This window comes from Phyllostomus discolor, chromosome 8 (genome assembly GCF_004126475.2).
Source record: "Phyllostomus discolor isolate MPI-MPIP mPhyDis1 chromosome 8, mPhyDis1.pri.v3, whole genome shotgun sequence".
Classification (NCBI taxonomy): domain Eukaryota; kingdom Metazoa; phylum Chordata; class Mammalia; order Chiroptera; family Phyllostomidae; genus Phyllostomus; species Phyllostomus discolor.
The window spans coordinates 86,887,267-86,904,646 of NC_040910.2; the positions used below are offsets into that span (position 1 = coordinate 86,887,267).

At 40.4% G+C, this 17,380-nt stretch overlaps 1 protein-coding gene and 1 pseudogene across 1 annotated transcript in view; one reads left to right on the plus strand and one right to left on the minus strand.

The window, feature by feature from the left end:
* LOC114503806 (ATP-binding cassette sub-family A member 8-like) overlaps positions 1-15,671 on the plus strand; it is a 50,103-nt gene extending 34,432 nt beyond the window's left edge. Inside the window, 16 exon segments of the mRNA XM_028521410.2 lie at positions 29-202; positions 394-507; positions 2,147-2,266; positions 3,059-3,124; positions 3,575-3,666; positions 4,741-4,861; positions 5,938-6,055; positions 6,706-6,797; positions 8,733-8,893; positions 9,370-9,445; positions 9,521-9,615; positions 11,354-11,473; positions 11,685-11,825; positions 13,175-13,254; positions 14,582-14,637; positions 14,775-15,671. Of these exon segments, the coding sequence (XP_028377211.2) occupies positions 29-202; positions 394-507; positions 2,147-2,266; positions 3,059-3,124; positions 3,575-3,666; positions 4,741-4,861; positions 5,938-6,055; positions 6,706-6,797; positions 8,733-8,893; positions 9,370-9,445; positions 9,521-9,615; positions 11,354-11,473; positions 11,685-11,825; positions 13,175-13,254; positions 14,582-14,637; positions 14,775-14,873 (1,725 nt within the window). The 3' untranslated portion in view covers positions 14,874-15,671.
* Positions 10,293-10,662, minus strand: LOC114502508 (annotated as a pseudogene).
* Positions 15,672-17,380: the final 1,709 nt, after the last annotated feature.

The following is a 17,380-nucleotide window of genomic DNA, read 5'->3' on the forward strand; positions in this document are numbered from 1 at the left end:
TTTTTTTTTTTTGCTGTCTCCTACTCAGAGCAGAGCTTGGTCCCAGCTACGGATTTCGGGGCTCTTCCCTTCAGCTTACTGGCTTGGGCAAGCGTTGGTTGACATTCCACTGTACTGGCTGATGTTCCTCTTTATGTTTTTAGTGGATTCCCTTTTAACCTCTCCAGAGCATATATTTTCCACTTTAAATAATTTTATACAAGTAAGTTACAATATTCATAGAACAAATGTCATTGTACAATTTAATTAGAAACTTTAAAGATGCAAACTGTTTTCATTTTCACCATCAGGAATTGTTAATAACTATAAAACCCTGTTCAATGTTTTGAATCCAAAATGTTCTCCTAGATGGCATTTGCCTTTCACTGAACATGACACCTCTGTTCATTTCAGATCCCAAGTGCTATTGGTTATTCCATGTCCCTTATCTTCTTTACATACATAATTTCGTTCATCTGTCGCAAGGGGAGAAAAAACAGTGGCATTTGGTCTCTGTGCTTCTTTATTGTAAGTATGTTTTTTGGGCATTTATTTTATATGTTTAACATAGGATTCTGAGCTAATATTTTAAAAATTTGCCCTTGGTAGGATAAATTAGTATTACAGGGTAATACAGGGTAAAATATTTTGTGTTTGCATTATATATGGATCATTTTCAAAAGTCTGCATCTTTTTCTCTTCCTATTTCTACCCTGTCTTTTTTTAAAAGTGGCCAAAACTCTTTCTAACTATAAAATATTTAATAAAAGGAAACCTAGAAGCCATCTGTATTTTCTTTTTACTGAAAAAGAAATAAGTCCAAAGATCTCCATGAAGTTACACAAGTTACTAGCATAGTTAAAGCTAGAAACAAGTTCTCTAACTCTCTACTAGGAATTAATTCCATAAAGTAATGATTACTTTATATAAATTATATATAAAAATACATATGTCATCCATAAGCATCGATTCTAATTTCCTGTCATTTGGGGATGCCAAAAAGTAAATTGTTAGCTCAACAAACCTATTGGTGGCTTCCAACAATATGTCACAAACTAAGGCAGAGACAAATAGTTTCAACACTGAGGGAGCGCTCAGAGGATAAACAGATGAGTGCACAGCCACTTACTGAAACAGAGATAAGGCAAAGATGATTGAGATGTCATCCATCATTAGAAGTCTAATACAACTGAGTAATAAAGAGGTCTATTAAATCAGAAAATGGTAGAGAATCATTCAGAAAAATAAGAGCAGTGATTTCCTTTAGGAAGTGAACCCTGAAGAAGAGTAAAATTCCAACAGTTGGAGAGGAATGATGATGCAAACAGGAAACAATGGATAGGCAGAAACCCAAAGGGGAGAAGGTCCAGGATAGGAGAAAGGCTTAGCTACTGGTAATAATCTGACAATGAATATCCATAGAAAGCAAGCTGCAGCCTGCGCATGCGCCTAGTTATGGTGAACATAATGGTTGGGTCCATGACAGGCCTTAAGCGATGTGCTCAAAAATTTATTCCACAGACTGTGGGAAGCCAGGGTGGTGTATAGTGCAGAAAAAAAATATGATCAAAGACACACTTTTAGGAAGAATATTCTGGAAGCCATAAAAGTGATGGTTTGTAACAGACAGAAATTTGAAGTGCCAAAACTTTTAAGAAGGCATTGTAATAGTTTAGAAAAAAAGCCTGGGAACATCAGATGTATTTAAAACTTTCTGTTATCCCTGAATTTTGTATTTTAGTACTTCTGCTAAGCCACTCCAGATAATTAAATGCTTTGAGATAATTAAATTGCTTTAGTTAACAAAAGTTCCCTTTCATTGTTGCTTTATTCCTATTGGATATTAATTTCAATTTTTGTCTATGATTATTGTTTATCTACCATTCTGAATTTTATCTCCAAAAACAATATACACCAGCTTTTCTCCTTTTCTATAATAAGATGCTCTATATATTAGATTCTAGATTTATCCAGTGATGTCTCATTCATGATACTCTAGACCAAAGGAATGCAGCTAAATCACCAAAAGAAAGTGTCAGTGAGATATGCTGATTTCAACTTGTTTTTCGAGGATGAAGTATAGATTAGGAATGGACCCAAGATGAGCCCCTATGAAGCACCTATTGAAGTTCAGAGTGGTTAACATACATGTTTGTATTTTCTTTAGATCACCAACGCCTGTGTGTTTATAACAATGATCAGTTTATTGGGACCTCATACAATGTATATTATAGCCTTGTTAGTACCACAAAGCACACTACTTCTCTGTATATTCATATTTTGGCATGTAAGTAACACCACCTGGAACTCATAACCAGTGGGGAAAGCTGGGCTCTGGGTTGGGACTCTGCAGCATGTTAAATGTGCATGACATTTGAAGATTTCTACTCCATGGATTCCAAGTGAATTTCTCCCAGATAAGACAATATACTCCAGCTGAACTGTAATTGAAGAGTTGGCCCTAACTGATGGGTGGGGATGAAGGACAGTGGATGGTGAGAATAGACAGCTTTTACACTCTGGGCTTTCTAGACTCCTGGGCATGTTCAGCTCTAGAAGGAGGCAGATGAAATGTTCCTAATCTCAGGGATTTCAGGATTCTAGAGAAGCTCTCAATATGAATAGAATTCTTTTTTCCTAGCTGACTGATACCCATACTTCTACAAATGGAAGGAGGGTACAGTATGTGAGTGAAGAGGTATCCATGGGAAAGGAAAAGAAGGGGCCTTCTGAAAGACACAGTGGGCACAGGAAGGTGTGTGGAGGTGTGTGTAATGAAGATAAGTCCTATTTCTCTCTCAGTGTTCGGAGAGGCTAGCATAGACCCCAAGATTCTCTTAGCAGACGATGAATAATTGCTATATTCTACTGCTTCAGATTGAAGCACAATGACTCATAGACCTTGGTAGGAAGGAAGACAGCCTCTTACTACACATTTTGGAATGGACACTTAGTCAATACTCTGGGTGAAATCAGGGAACATGCCAGTGGGGTTGTTCAATGGGCCAAATCATATTTATATTGCTAAACTTCACAAAACAAAACTTTTTCTGTCTAACTGTTATCTTTCTTTTTGCAGTTTATAATGTCTTCTATGTTTCGTGATGATTCAGATGATATACAGCCCTTTCTAGTAGTCCTAATTGTAAGAAAACATTTTTCTTTAAAATTTATCATGTATTTTATTAAACTATACCATCTTAATTTCTGTAAACATGGAAAACTTTTTATTAAGGTGGATATATGGGTATCTGTAGCCCATAGAGATAGAATTGTGTAAAAAATACAACATTTTTATAAAGATCAACTAATCAGGTAATATGCTTCCCAATTTTTAAGAACTCTGTGCAACTATTAGAGGAAATGGCTAAAGTAATGATATCACATAATTACATTTGTTGCCTATGTATCTGTAAACACCACTGAGAGTGAATTTGATAGTTTCACAATTTGATGAATAGATTATTGGAAATTGGTAATGATTTTGCCAAATGCATCTTTGCAGAAGCCCAATTATTCCTAATTCATTATTCCTACTTCTAATGTGAAATGATGTTCTTTTAGTGTTTCTAATTGTGTATCTCTTTATTCCTAGCCTGTGCTTCATTTTATCATCTTCCTTTTTATTCTTCGATGTCTGGAATGGAAGTTTGGAAAGAAATCAATGAGAAGGGATCCCTTCTTTAGGTTGGGAAAAATTAAATTGGATTCTTTCATCTCAGTGATCAATATTTTAAAATATTTTTCATGTATAAATTAACCCACTAACAAAGAAGTGCCAAGTGCTAGAATAGACTGGGGTAGGAACCATGTGTCAATACAAATAATAGAGATCTAGGTACCTAAATCAAGTATGATAAATAATGGAGCAAACAGATCTGAGGCATTGAAGATTGAGGACTCTCCCTGACACTGTGCAGTGGAACACTAGGGAAGGTTACCTATGGCTAGTTCAGTTTAAACAGCAGTTAATTTGAATAGATCAGCAGTTGAAGTAACTCTGTTGGTCCAGAAAGGAAGAGCAGAATGATCAATAAGTCAAAGACAGCAATAACTGTGCTCTTTTCCTGTGGTAGTAAGAAGTCCAACCAGTGGACCATAGACTGGTTCAGTTATCAATGGGACTCAAAACATGAGACTTTTTTTGCACCATTCAAGGACACAACCATAAGCATCTTATTCCCTCTGTGTCTCCCATACCACATTCGTTTTATTGTTAACTATCACAGATAGTTGGATGAGAGACTTCCAAGATAAAAGAACACATTAGATAAATCTTCTAATATCAGTGTGGGACCTTAGTTTGAAGGGAGAATAGAATGAAATTATATTCTAAGTATGAGAGACAGAGTAAGAATGGAGAAGAGTGAATCTAGCATATATTCCAAAGAAATGGCTAAGCTTAATAGGAGATAAAGCATCTAACTTGTATTTTTTTTTGTTTGGTGGGGGCATATCCTGACATCAGATATTCTGACCTTATCTCCCTATGAAAAAATAATAATGCTGGCATGTTGATGTCAAAACTAGGCTGCCCAGAAAAAAAAATTTCATTAAGCTATGATAGTAAAATTTTTTGTCATATACCAGGTACTAAGTTACCTATTGATATTTCTAAAAATAATGTTTCCATAGGGAAGTAGAATGAAATCTATGTAGGAAGCTTTGGTCATTAAATATAGTAATATTTAGAGAATGCAGTGTTCTTGATACAGGATAAAAACCCAAAATCAGTTATTAATGTATGGTTTTGACTCCCAGAATTTCTCCAAGAAGCAGCAATGTATGCCCAAATCCAGAAGATCCAGGAACGGAGGATGAAGATGTGCAGATGGAAAGAGTGAGAACAACAAATTCCTTGAATTCCACCAACTTTGATGAGGTAAAAACATGCAGAGTAGTTATTTCATTAAATAATACATATGTTTGTCAGTTAAAGTTGAATTCTCAAATGATTTTGAGTTTCTCTAATTTATAAAAATGAGTATCATAAACTATTAATTATTTTTACATCTACATATGGGTGGCTCAGTTTGTTGGAGTGTCATCCTACACAAAAGGTTAAGAGTTCAATCCCTGGTCGGGGCATGTACAAGAAGCAACTGATCTGTTTCTCTCTCTCTCTCTCTCTCTCTCTCTCTCTCTCTCTCTCTCTCCAATAAACATATCCTTGGGTAAGGATAAAAAAAAAAAAGTCATGTTAACTTGCTTTGTCTTTCTTAGAATAAAAAAACAAAAAGTGGAGTCAATTTGAAATTACAGAAGCCAAGAAAGAACTTGTGAATTTTAGAAACTGAGCAAAGTACTATAAGTCACTACTACTTGGAGAAACTACACTGTACAAAAATTCAGGGCAAAGTCCAGTCCACAGCATGCTGTTTTGTCCTTTGAGGGTTATTTGGTGCTTCTCCAAATCTCTTTGCTTATTTTCTGAGAGATGGGCTGGCTGCATAAAATACATTCAAACCTCAGTTCTCAATCGTCTTGGTTTTCAAACAGTTCTCAAAAAAGTTGTTCAAGGGAAAAAATGCCTTGGTGGTGTAACAAAACTTTGGGTGTTGATTCTTGACCCTTGACCTGGCACGCCTTTCATGCCAATACCTGTGTGATCAGTCACATGTCTCTCAGACAACAAACAAAGGATATTCAGTTTTTTAACAAATTGCTTTTTCAAACAATTTTCCAAAACGAATTAAGTTTGAGAACCGAGGTTCCACTTAATGTGTGCCCCTTAATGTGTTCCCAAGTAAATGTGTTTGTAGGAAAGAAAAACGATAGTCTCTTGTCTCCATAAAGAAGTGCTAAGACAAGAGGATAAGCTAATGAACGTGTCACCTAGTAGAAAGTCTTCTTTGATGCATGGCTTGTACAGGGAGGGGCCGGCCCACTGGGAGGATAGAGCTTTTTCCAGGTCAATAGACAGTATTAAGGTCTGACACAATTTTCTGTCACTTACAGAAACCAGTAATTATTGCCAGCTGTCTACGCAAGGAGTATGTAGGGAAGAGGAAACACTGCTTTTCTAAGATGAAGAAGAAAATCGCCACAAGAAATGTCTCTTTCTGTGTTAGAAAAGGTTGGGCATGGAGGCTCTTCCACTCAGGGCTCAGGCCCCTTCTTTCAGCTTTATGTTTCTTGAGGTGAATCATTCTGTACACCACCTCTTGGTTCATACACAGAACCATCAGCAGGTGGCCCTGACAGCTCCTGCACCGTGACTCATCTCTAAAGAAATTAATTAACTCATGCCTGTGGGGAGGGGCTTAGTCACATCTACGTGGAAACCATAAGCACTCTGTTGAAATGAGCCATTGCAACCATGACTTTTCTCTTTAATGAACACAATGAATTGCCTAATGTCCATTATTTTTCACAAGAAAACAAACAGATGTGCCCACAGATGATAGATGACCTCACTTTGTGACATTATGGCACAGTTCTTGGTATCACAGGAGACAGAGTCTGACACACCTAGCTCCCGAGAGTGGTATTGTCACTTCCCCTCGTGTGACTTTGAGCAACTAACCTCATCCCTCTGAGCTTTTGTCCCCAAACATGAAAGAAAGGATTATGGTAACTACCTCTCAGGGGGATGGTGACAATTAAATGAAATGCTATGTATAAAGCCCATAGAACACTTGTCACATAGTGAAACTTCAGACTGTGTCTTATTCTTAATTTTACTATTAAAATCAATCTGTATTAAGTGTAACCATTTTTTTTCAGGTGAGGTTTTAGGATTACTAGGACACAATGGAGCTGGTAAAAGTACATCCATTAGGATGATAACTGGAGACTCAAAACCAACTGCTGGACAGGTAGGTGAATTTTGATGAGAATAGTTACCTAGTGATGCTCAGAATAAGTTTATAAGATGTTAAAATAGTATACACAGTAAAATCCCATTTACTCATCAGGTGAATGAAGTAATTAATGTGGCAGAGTAACACATCATAAATTATCACATTAATAATACACACCAAAATTAATCAGTGAAAGGGGATAATTATCCATGCTTTCAAAGGCATTTAGTGGGACTGTCCAGTATCAGATCAGAAATCAATTTCAGAATTCATATAAATTCTATTTATAGTACCATCAAACCCATGGATTTGCACTTTCAATGAGCACTGTCTCCCAATATGAATAAAAATGCCTTTTTATAAAACAATCTTTATTAAGCAATCATATCCATTGTCTTTCAAAAAGTTCTTATTTACTGGAACACATATTTTCATACAAATCCCCTATTTTAGGGGAGTGTTTTCAAGGAATGCCTTCAAGCCAAATAGCAGGGATATGAAGTCAACAGAATTGTACATGCAATTCAACTGCATAAGGAGGCCAGGCAAACTGAAAAACAGCTCAGTTTATCAGAGAGAGAGAGACAACGTGAGTTATAAACTTTTTTCCCCAAAATTCTATGGCAGAAGATAGATAACCTTAAGAACTCCCTTGGAAAGTACGTCCAAGGGAGGTGAAGAACAGAATCTTAAGGCAGAAGGCTGTGGAGCCAGACCATGGGAAAGGGCATGGTGGTCAAGCCCACAAAGGGAAAGACTGCCAGGAACATGACTGACAGGTATCCCAGCACAGAGGAAGGAGAAAACATATGCCCAGTCACTCTGAAGCCTAGGTGAGAGCAGGTGTTCCTGAAGGGGGCCTCTCAGTGGCATTGGTGGCTCAGCTGACCCTAGCTGGACTCTTTAGTTCAGTTGAGACCACCTTCTAATTCAATCACCACATGAACCCTAAATCAGTATTTTACTTCTCCTAAGGCATGGGCAAAAAAAGAGATAACCATTCATTGATGTATCGGAATGAAACATTTTTAAAGGTTAAAAGAGATCTTAATTATAAAGCCAACACCTGTTTGGGTGTCATGAAATCAGCTTTATTCAGGGCCAGTGTCATCTTTATAAACAGTGTCACTGTCCTGCTTAAATACCCAATGACCTCTCATGGCACTGTGTCTGGAAGGAAACGTCCCTTGCTGGTCAGGAGCTGATTTCCATCCCTATTGTTACGTTTCTCTCTTCTCCTCTGGACCACTCTGCTCCAGGTCCCCTACCTTTGCCTAGGGTCTAAGAACACATTGAGCATCATCCCTCCACAGGGCTTTGCCCTGCCCCAAATTCCTGGCCTTTTCCACCGCAGGTGCCCTGTCACCCTTCTGCTGAAATAGTCCCTCAGCAGACAGGCTTTCTCCAATCACCCTCCTCAAAGTCACTTCCCCTGTTACTGTCCACCCCGGCCTCCTGAATAATTCCATCGCTGCACCACTTACAATCTGTCAGTATTGTTTACTCTCTTCTTATTTACTGCCTGATCTGCTCAATAGAATGAAAATGCCAAGTAATTGAGACCCTAGCCCTTCCATTGCTCACTGCACCCAAAGCAGGCAGTGCAGGAATTGCTACCTCCGCAGGGAGTGAAGCTCAATAGCAAGTAATTAAGTGGACGTATTTTTTTCTGAGTGCGATTTAAAAATTGGATGTGAATGGCTGGCCATGATGGCAAGGCACCACAATTGTGAGATATTTGATTTTCAGCTTAGATTTGTTTGTGCACATGTTTGTTTTCACATATGTGCACGCCGACAGCCTCCCTCCAGTGCAAAATGGCTGCAGGTGACTAAACTCAGTGAGACCCGAGGATTTCTCTATGTTTTCTCAGTTTGTAGGGAGAAAGGTGTCATGGAAACTCAGAGAAGCAATGCAGGTCAGAGTCTGAGGGTGAACCTTTCTCCGCAGGTGCTGCTAAAAGGCAGCAGCGAAGGAGCCACCCCCAAGTTCCTGGGGTACTGCCCTCAGGAGGACGCGCTGTGGCCCAACCTGACGGTGAGGCAACACCTGGAGGTGTTCGCTGCGGTGAAAGGGCTCAAGAAGGCGGATGCCAAAGTCGCCATCACACGGTGCGTGGGGGGAGACGCACCTGTTCTCTACCTGAGGGGTCCCGGGAGACAGGAGTGACAACCTTCGGGAAACTCAGGATTTGGCCCGACACTGTCAACACTGACCTGGACCACACTGGGTAGATTTGCAATTAGCATCCAGTTTCCCCGACTTCAAAGTGTTATGTTATTTTCTCATATTAAATATGGAAAAGCATTCATAGGTAAGTTTATCAAAAATACTAAAATTTAAGTATAAGCTATCATAAGACAGCTATTCGGATATCATGAAATGTGCTTAAACTTTTTTTTTTTTTTTAAAGAAAAACTGATTTGGGGGGTGGGATCAAACCAGCCATTTTTAACATGGCCCAGCGTCTATTTTCAAAACCACATTTCTGAACTCTGCTCCCCATCTTGGTCCTGCATGGCCCCGTTCTCCCATCAAGTTTCCTCATCGTCAAGACACCCATAAGGCTCCACTGTGTCTCCTGCAGGTTGGTGGAGGTGCTCAAGCTGCAGGACCAGCAGAAGCGGCCCGTGAGGACCTTATCCCAGGGAATCAAGAGAAAGGTAGGGGTGGGGCTCAGTGTTACTCTGGGCGGCCCACAGATCGGGGCCAGACACACACTGTTCCTCTCGTTCCAGCTGTGCTTCGCGCTGAGCATGCTGGGATGCCCATCGGTGGTGCTGCTGGATGAGCCGTCCACGGGCATGGACCCCGAGGGGCAGCAGCAGATGTGGTGAGGAGGCCAACCTGGTTGGGGCCAGCGTGGATGCCTTGCAGGCAATCTGTGAATTGTTTTACTACAGTAAAAATTGTCCCTTAAACTGTTTTTTTTCTATTGAGTTTTTAATGTATGGAATCTGAATTTTATCGATGATACACATACTGATTACATCCATTTCTTAGATCAAAGATGTGGCTACATTCACTTTTAAATTCACAGTTCCAAGCAGCTGAGCCAGCTCTCTGCACCTTGACAGCATTTCCTCCCCATGAGATGAGACTACTCTAACAGCCTGTGCTGATTCCATCATAATATTTGTCACACTGTATTTTAATTACCAGTTGGTTCGTCAGGCCCCCATTAGACTGGGGTTCCTTGAGAGCTGAGACTTTCATGTTCACTGTGCCTTGAAGTAAGGACCGAAGTATCTGCCAACTGAGTAATGAGCAATATTCTCTTCAATAGCATGTACTTATCTGTATTATTAAGCACTAATCTTCAAATATTCTATAATCTGATTTTAAATCCTCAAATTTAAACAAGGAGCTTATACCAAGGCTTTAACTTAGTTTCTGCAGAGTCCTCTTTAAAACTTCAAAACATATTTGTAGCTTCAAAAGATCTTACTATAAAAAGCTGGTGCTCATATGTATAACTAAAAAGAATTTAAAATCCATCATACATTTACTTCACTTTTCAGCCTGATCTTTTAGTAAATCTTTAGCTTTGTTGATTTTGGCTTCTATATAAGGTGATCCTCCCTTGTCTGGGGGATTTAAAAGCATAATTTGTCTAACAGCATCTCTTACTTTTCCTTTATTGGCAAGAGAACTTAGACTTGCCATTAACGCTGCTTCCCATTTTGTCATTTTGGGTTCAAACCCATCTCTGTAATAGCCACCACTGAAGGCAGATTTTGGTAGACTTTGGAAAAACTTCTTCAACTTGAGGTTCCATGTGCTTCATGGCTTGTGAAACATAGAGGCCCTCAAATCCCGCAGCAGCAGTGGTCGGTCCGCCTGCTCACCCTGTGCTGGCTATGGCTCCCACCAACAGCATGGGTCACCCCAGCGCAGAGGCTGCAGCCACCACGCCACACCTCTACCAGAAAGCAAGGCGACCACTGCTCCCTTAAACTATTTCTTAATAGAACTTCACTATCATTAGTATAACCAATGCTTTGCCAAAAAAGAAAAAATCTTACCCAGATAATACTTCCCAACCATTTCTCATTAAAGGAAAAATAATCGCTGTCAGGCCTCCAGCATGCTCAGTCTGAGTACTGTAATCGCTCGACTGATCTTTCAGGTAGCTCTGGTGCATCTCTGTGACACACTATGACACAACCACACAGCTCCCCATAGTTCTCATGAGGATGGTAATTCTCGCTAGGATGCACAGGTGGGGGCAGAAGGAGGGTTCCTGAAGTCCTCATGTATGTTCCTTGTGCACTTTTTCCCTACCAGGTTATAACAGCTCTGTCCCCCTCTGCACAGCCTTTTCACAAACAGTTTCTTGCTCAGCATTTCTCCTTCAACACAACCTCATGATAAATACTGCGTTCAGTGAACTCCCCTCTGCTAATGCCTGCCTCCAGTGTAACAGCTCTCACCTGGCTTGCCCTTCCTCCTCCCACCTGTCCTTGCTTAATCTCTTTTTGCTAATTGTTCACATTCATGCCACTTGAAAATTCTCTTCCCTGATTAATTCGATGACTTCCTTAATTGCAAATATTCTCTTGGCAATTTAGGCAGGCGATCCGGACTACTGTTAAAAACACGGACAGGGGCGTCCTCCTGACCACCCATTACATGGCAGAGGCTGAGGCCGTGTGTGACCGTGTGGCCATCATGGTGTCAGGAAGGCTGAGGTGGGTGTCTGCCCAAGTGCACCCTTGACCCCCAGGTGCACGGCTGCAAGAGTTTGTCTGTGGGCAGAGAGGACACTGTGAATAACTGGAACCACATCACCAGGGTCTACCAGTGAAGCCCTGAGACAGCGCTAGCAGCGAATCATCAATCTCAAACACAGCATCCTGCGTCTTTTTTCTCTTTCTATTATGACCTCCTCCTTCTTTCCAGATGTATCGGTTCCATTCAGCACCTGAAGAGCAAATTTGGCAAAGATTACCTGCTAGAGATGAAGTTGAAGACTCCCACGCAGGTGGAGGCCCTCCACTCGGAAATTCTGAGGTTTTTCCCCCAGGCTGCTCGGCAGGAAAGGTAAAGATGGTGGCTGACTTTGATCTGGTATCAAAAGTTAACTTTTCCTTATCAGGCTCATTGATTTGTAGTCCTTTGAATCCGCATATGGCCCAAAAGGAAGCCTAAAAGAAATAAATGGTTTGTTGGATATTGCAGAAAGTAAACTAGAGAACTGATGTAAAAGCTGATGTTGCATGGTGTGGTCCTACTGTGTGCCGGGTACTGTCCTGGTCTTAGGTTATCTTGTTTAATCCTCACTGAGACTTTCTAAAGTAGATTCTGTATTCCAGTGAAAAATTAGATGATTTCAAAAGGGCATCGTCACCCTGTTCCATGTTTCCATGCCTGTACACGGGAACAGACTGATGGTGACCAGAAGGGAGATAATGGTGGGAAAAAGGGGAAGGGACTATATAAAGAGCATGTATGAATGACCCACAGACATGGACAACAGTGGGAATTGTCAGGGGGGTGGGGGGGGGGTGGGCGGAGGGAGGCAGGAGGGGAAATTGGGACAGCTGTAATAGAATAACAATTTAAAAAATCTTTTTAAAAAGGGGGTGTTGTGATAGTCTGGCCTTTACAAGGACCTTAATAAATGGAATTATTACCCTTATAGATAGGAAATTGGTAGATAGGTTAGATCACATGATAGCTAATAAGTGGCAGAACAGGGATGTAAAACTGATTATCTCAAATATATTAATATTTCCGATTTTATGTAGAATCTGATCATGGAACAATCCTCATAAACGTAGTACACTAGAAAAGTGCAAAGGTTAACCTTAGGGTTATTTTTAACACCTGGAATTTACTGCAGAAGACAGATAATTTATGAGTTAGGGGTGAAAACAGAAAAGAAAAATAAGCCACGATATCAAGCCCAAAAAATATAAATCTACAGTGAAGTATAAATATAAAAGCAATGCTATAACTCAATGTGCAGCCCAAGACTAACTAGAAATATCTCACAGAGGCATAAGGAATGAGCAGGATGGATGAGAATGATTGCTCCATAAATATATGAAATACTACCTTCTGAAATGAAGTCTAAATCTTCCTGATGAGAAGAAAAATTTATCCAAGAAACAAATTATTTTAAAAATGGTCGTTGGACATTCTTTGGGGCTTGAATTCCTAGAGATTTCTAGTTTCCTAATCAGAGACTCAATTATGTTATCCTGCATTAGGAAAGCAGTTTGAGTAGGAGGTGGTAGGGGAAGGTGAGAGAGAGAGGTATGAATTCTCTGGAGAATAGACTTAGATTTCCACCCGAGTTGGGAAACTTGAAATAAAGACCAGGGAGATGTCTGAGTCCGTTCACACCTGTCACAGGTGGTATCAGCCTGTCTCCTCCCCTCCCCCAGGTACTCGTCTCTGATGGTCTATAAGTTGCCGGTGGAAGACGTGCGACCTTTAGCCCAAGCTTTCTTCAAATTAGAGAAGGGTAAGAGTGATATGCTTTAAAATAGAGCCTAAAAGCAGATAATTTCAAATCATAAAATAATCCATCTTCATGACAAAAACTCAATGTAATATAATGTGTTAAACTCAAAAGTTAAAATCTCAAATGGAATTTTAGGAGCATGATATCAAGGAAGTGGAGGAATTGTGAGTGTTTGTGGGGTTGGGGTAATGGGACTTTTATTCTTGCTATCTGGGGTTTTATTCTTGCTTTCTGGGGTTTTTCCATGACTTTTTGTATATGTACTGGTACAGGCTAAATCAAACCTTAGTCATATGTGCATTTAAGAAGAATACTTTCTTTTGGAATATTGGTGCTCACATATTTAAAATTAAATTTTATGTGGACTTGCATTTTTTTGTCTTGGGCTCTATATTAAGAAACTGACCTCTTGTCTGGTCATTAAGATTATCTACTTAGGTCTGCTGCACTTCAAACCTGACCACACTGCATCTGTCGTCACCAGGCTCATTTTGTCCTTGCCACCTAGGCCCATGACCTCTGCCACTCTCCCCTGTGCTAGCTGGAACTTCCTCCCTGAATTCTTTCATTGTCACTGCTCAGCAACATCTTTGCTTGCTAATCACCTTCCCTCAGGAAGAGATTCAAGTCTCTTGGTTCTAGGAGGCTCTTCTTACTCCTGATGATAGCATTTGTGATCACAGTGACACCTCTTCTTTCCATTCCCTGAGCAGAGCGCCCCCCACATGTGAGCACTCCCCAGACTGGCGCTGTGGCCAGTACTAGCCAGTACCCTCTCTGATATATTTCCCATCTGGTATTGTTGGTGGCATATTTCCAGTCTGCTGGGCTCTTATTGGGGCTCTAAGTATCCTTTCCAGTCCATTTTGGTCAAGGAGAAGGGATTTCAACTCGATTTGGTTCACACTGTATTGATGGAAAGAAGTTGAGAATGACCTGTTTCCTAGAAAACCACAGACATCTTTTTCTATAATCTTCTGATGTGACCCTTTTCAAAACGTATCTGTCTTCCACCTCCTCCTGTGCGGAACGTGGAAAATGTTGGCTCACCTGCAGGGAAGGAAGCCTTCTCAGCACAGCTTTCTCCCTTACACAGAGATCTCAAAACCTGGGCAACATACAGGCATAACACCAGCACCTTTTCCTCAAACCTTCATGAGTGCATTGGAGTTCTTTTAGCTGGATGCTGTACTTAAACCATCAGCAATTAGTCTTAATCTTTTTATTGAACGTTTTTAAAAATCGTTATTTGTATTCTGTGCTGACTTCTAAAACAACCTGTGTATAAAAACATGTAAACCCCTCATGCATGTCCATCCTTCTGCAGTTAAACAGACCTTCGACCTGGAGGAGTACAGCCTCTCGCAGTCCACCCTGGAGCAGGTGGGTCCATTTTAGTGATTTTATGTCCTCCATGGGGTATAAATGTACAACAAGTGATACACTTCTCACTCTCTTGGAACTACAGGAGGCAGTGTGACTCCCCCCATGCCCTCTCTCTATTTCTTATCCCCTTTCAGGTTTTCCTGGAGCTGTCCAAGGAGCAGGAGCTGGAGAATTTTGATGAGGAACTTCACCCTTCTCTGAGGCAGAAGCTCCTGCTGCAGGAAGAGCCTTGAAGCCCCAAGTGCCTTGTGTCACTGTCCAAGCCTGTGGCTGTTTTTTAAGACATTTCTGTTTCTAGCACCAATGTTTACTTTTAGAACCTGCCTGGTAGACACTGGCCGGGTTTGGGTGTGGTGGTAAGGCTGAGCACTAGGCAAGCACAGTGACAGCAGGGACTGGGGCCTGGCTGCATCTCCCTCCCAGGCCCAGCCTCTGTATTTCTGCAGGTCTCCCTCACCCCACTTTTCTGCCTAATGCTGAACAAATGAACTTACTTCCATAAGATAGTTTCAGTCTCTGAATATGATATACAAATTTTAATTTTTTTGTCAAAGATGTAAAAGCTTTTTTTTCTAACATGGATTGAAAAATCCATATATTTACTCTTGGCTTTACTTTGTAAAGCTGATATTTAAGTAATAATTTAAGTAACTGTGTGTCAAAAGTACCACACTTATTGAAATAAATTTTAATGTATTTTCTTATGACTAAAAATATTAAAACACCATTGGTTGTAATATCTGATATCAATATATTTGATAACACATCCTCTGGTAACACTATCAATCATATAGACACAGACTGGAAGACCACAAACTGGCTATTAGGAATTTATTATACTTTTCTTATTTCTATAAACCAGCAAAATCCTATTTTCATTGTATTTTTAAATCTTTACTAAAGTTGCTTATATTGTAACTGATCTTTTATGGATATCTGCCACTTCATCTCAGAAGGTTGATAAACATCATAAATAGGTCAAATGACCATGTTGGTAGAAAAGATAAAATAAATCTTATATGTGTAGTTTAGAAATGTTTTTTTTTAATTTCATGTGTCCTTTTCTTCAACTCATTGGCCTCCAACTTACAAGTGTATTGTAATCCAACTGAAAATCATTTCTAATATAAGAGCGAGTTTGCTGCTTTCATCAATGTGCTACCAAAACCTAAAGGAAGAAAACACCACACCCTGATTAAGGAAGTAAAAAGTGGTGGCAAGCGGAAATGTTTCCTAGAAAAATCACCTACAACGACTGGCTGAGCTTACCATGCATAAAATGTAAGCTTTTCCGAGTGGTGAGATGACTCTCTGAGCTTTCTTAACAGTGCGTTCTTTGCATACCCTTTCATCCCTTTCAGAAAATTCTTAGCATCCCAAATAATTCTGCTCTGGAGGGCACCTCTCCCCTGACTGACTGACTGCCCAGGCTCTTGGGAGGCCTGTCTATTCACCTTGTGCTGAGAAGAAAAGAAGAATCACACTCAGTTCCTACCCTCAGTGAATGCAGCTGGGTGGCGAAGTGATTCAGCCCATGTCCTAAATTCAATCTTGGATCTACAATGTACTGTCCGTGCAGACGTTGTTTCTTCATCTGCGAAAGGGAGATCTCAGTACCCAGGGCAGAGGGTTACCGTGACGACCAAGAGTGACAAAGGCAACAACAGCCCCCAACTGCTGCCTGGCTCTTACCAGTGCCTAGGGATTCCAAGAGGCTCTGTCACACCCTGGCCAGCCCCCTTCTTTCTCCTACCCCCTCACTTCTCAAGGGCACATCAAAATTCCCCCATTGCCAGAGCAGGTATCTAAATAGTACACTAAACAGATTTATTTTAATGGAGGACTTCACCTTGTAACCCAAAGAAATAATACAAACTAGCTCAGGTTTGTCTGATTTTTTTTAAGCTTTTTGGCAGGTGAGTCGGAGAGATATCCTGGGACAAGCAGAGTTTTAGCTCTCAAGTGGCTTTTTATTCAGCCTGTGGATTGACCCAGCCTTCATATCAGACAACCAGACCTTTGGAAAAAAATGAAACTGACGACTGTGTCAAACCTGACCTTGGGTTTTCATCTGCTCTTTGGCAAGGAAAAGCCTGCCCAATTCTTTATGTGGCTCCATGTGGGACCAAAGTCTGCTGTTGGCTTCAAATAACATATCTGTGTAGGGGCTAAAACAAATTAATACTTTTCCTCCCATCTTCTAAATTCTTCTAGCTGGGCTAATAATCAGATTAGCAGAGAGAGATTAACTGGAGAAAATCAAATTTTAGTATGTGCATACAGGGAATTCACATTAGCATGACAACTGCAAAGACAGCAAGGCAACATCATTGGGTATATGTGTTATTTTAGACAACGGGAGAGAAGGGGGAGAATGGATTAATAGGTTTCAGAAGTGAGAACAGGGTTTACAGAGAGTTGAGGAAGAGTGACACACACAGGACAGGCAAATTCTTGCTAGGGAATCAAACAATGAGACCCAGGGTTTCTCACTAACAGGCCCCCTGCCTGAAGCCTCCCCATTTGCCATACTTAATTCAAGTTAGGTTAAGGCGAACATCCTAAGACTTCCTTCCTGCAGCAGGTTTTACCATCTGAATCTCTTGGGCAGGAAAGGGGGAGGGTCCAAGTTTTTCTCTTAGTCTCTGTTTTCTTTAATAAACAGCTTAAAATCAGTATCTCAAAAAGCAAAACTTTTGGTGTCCTTCCTCTACAAAGGAAATCCATTATCACAAACCTG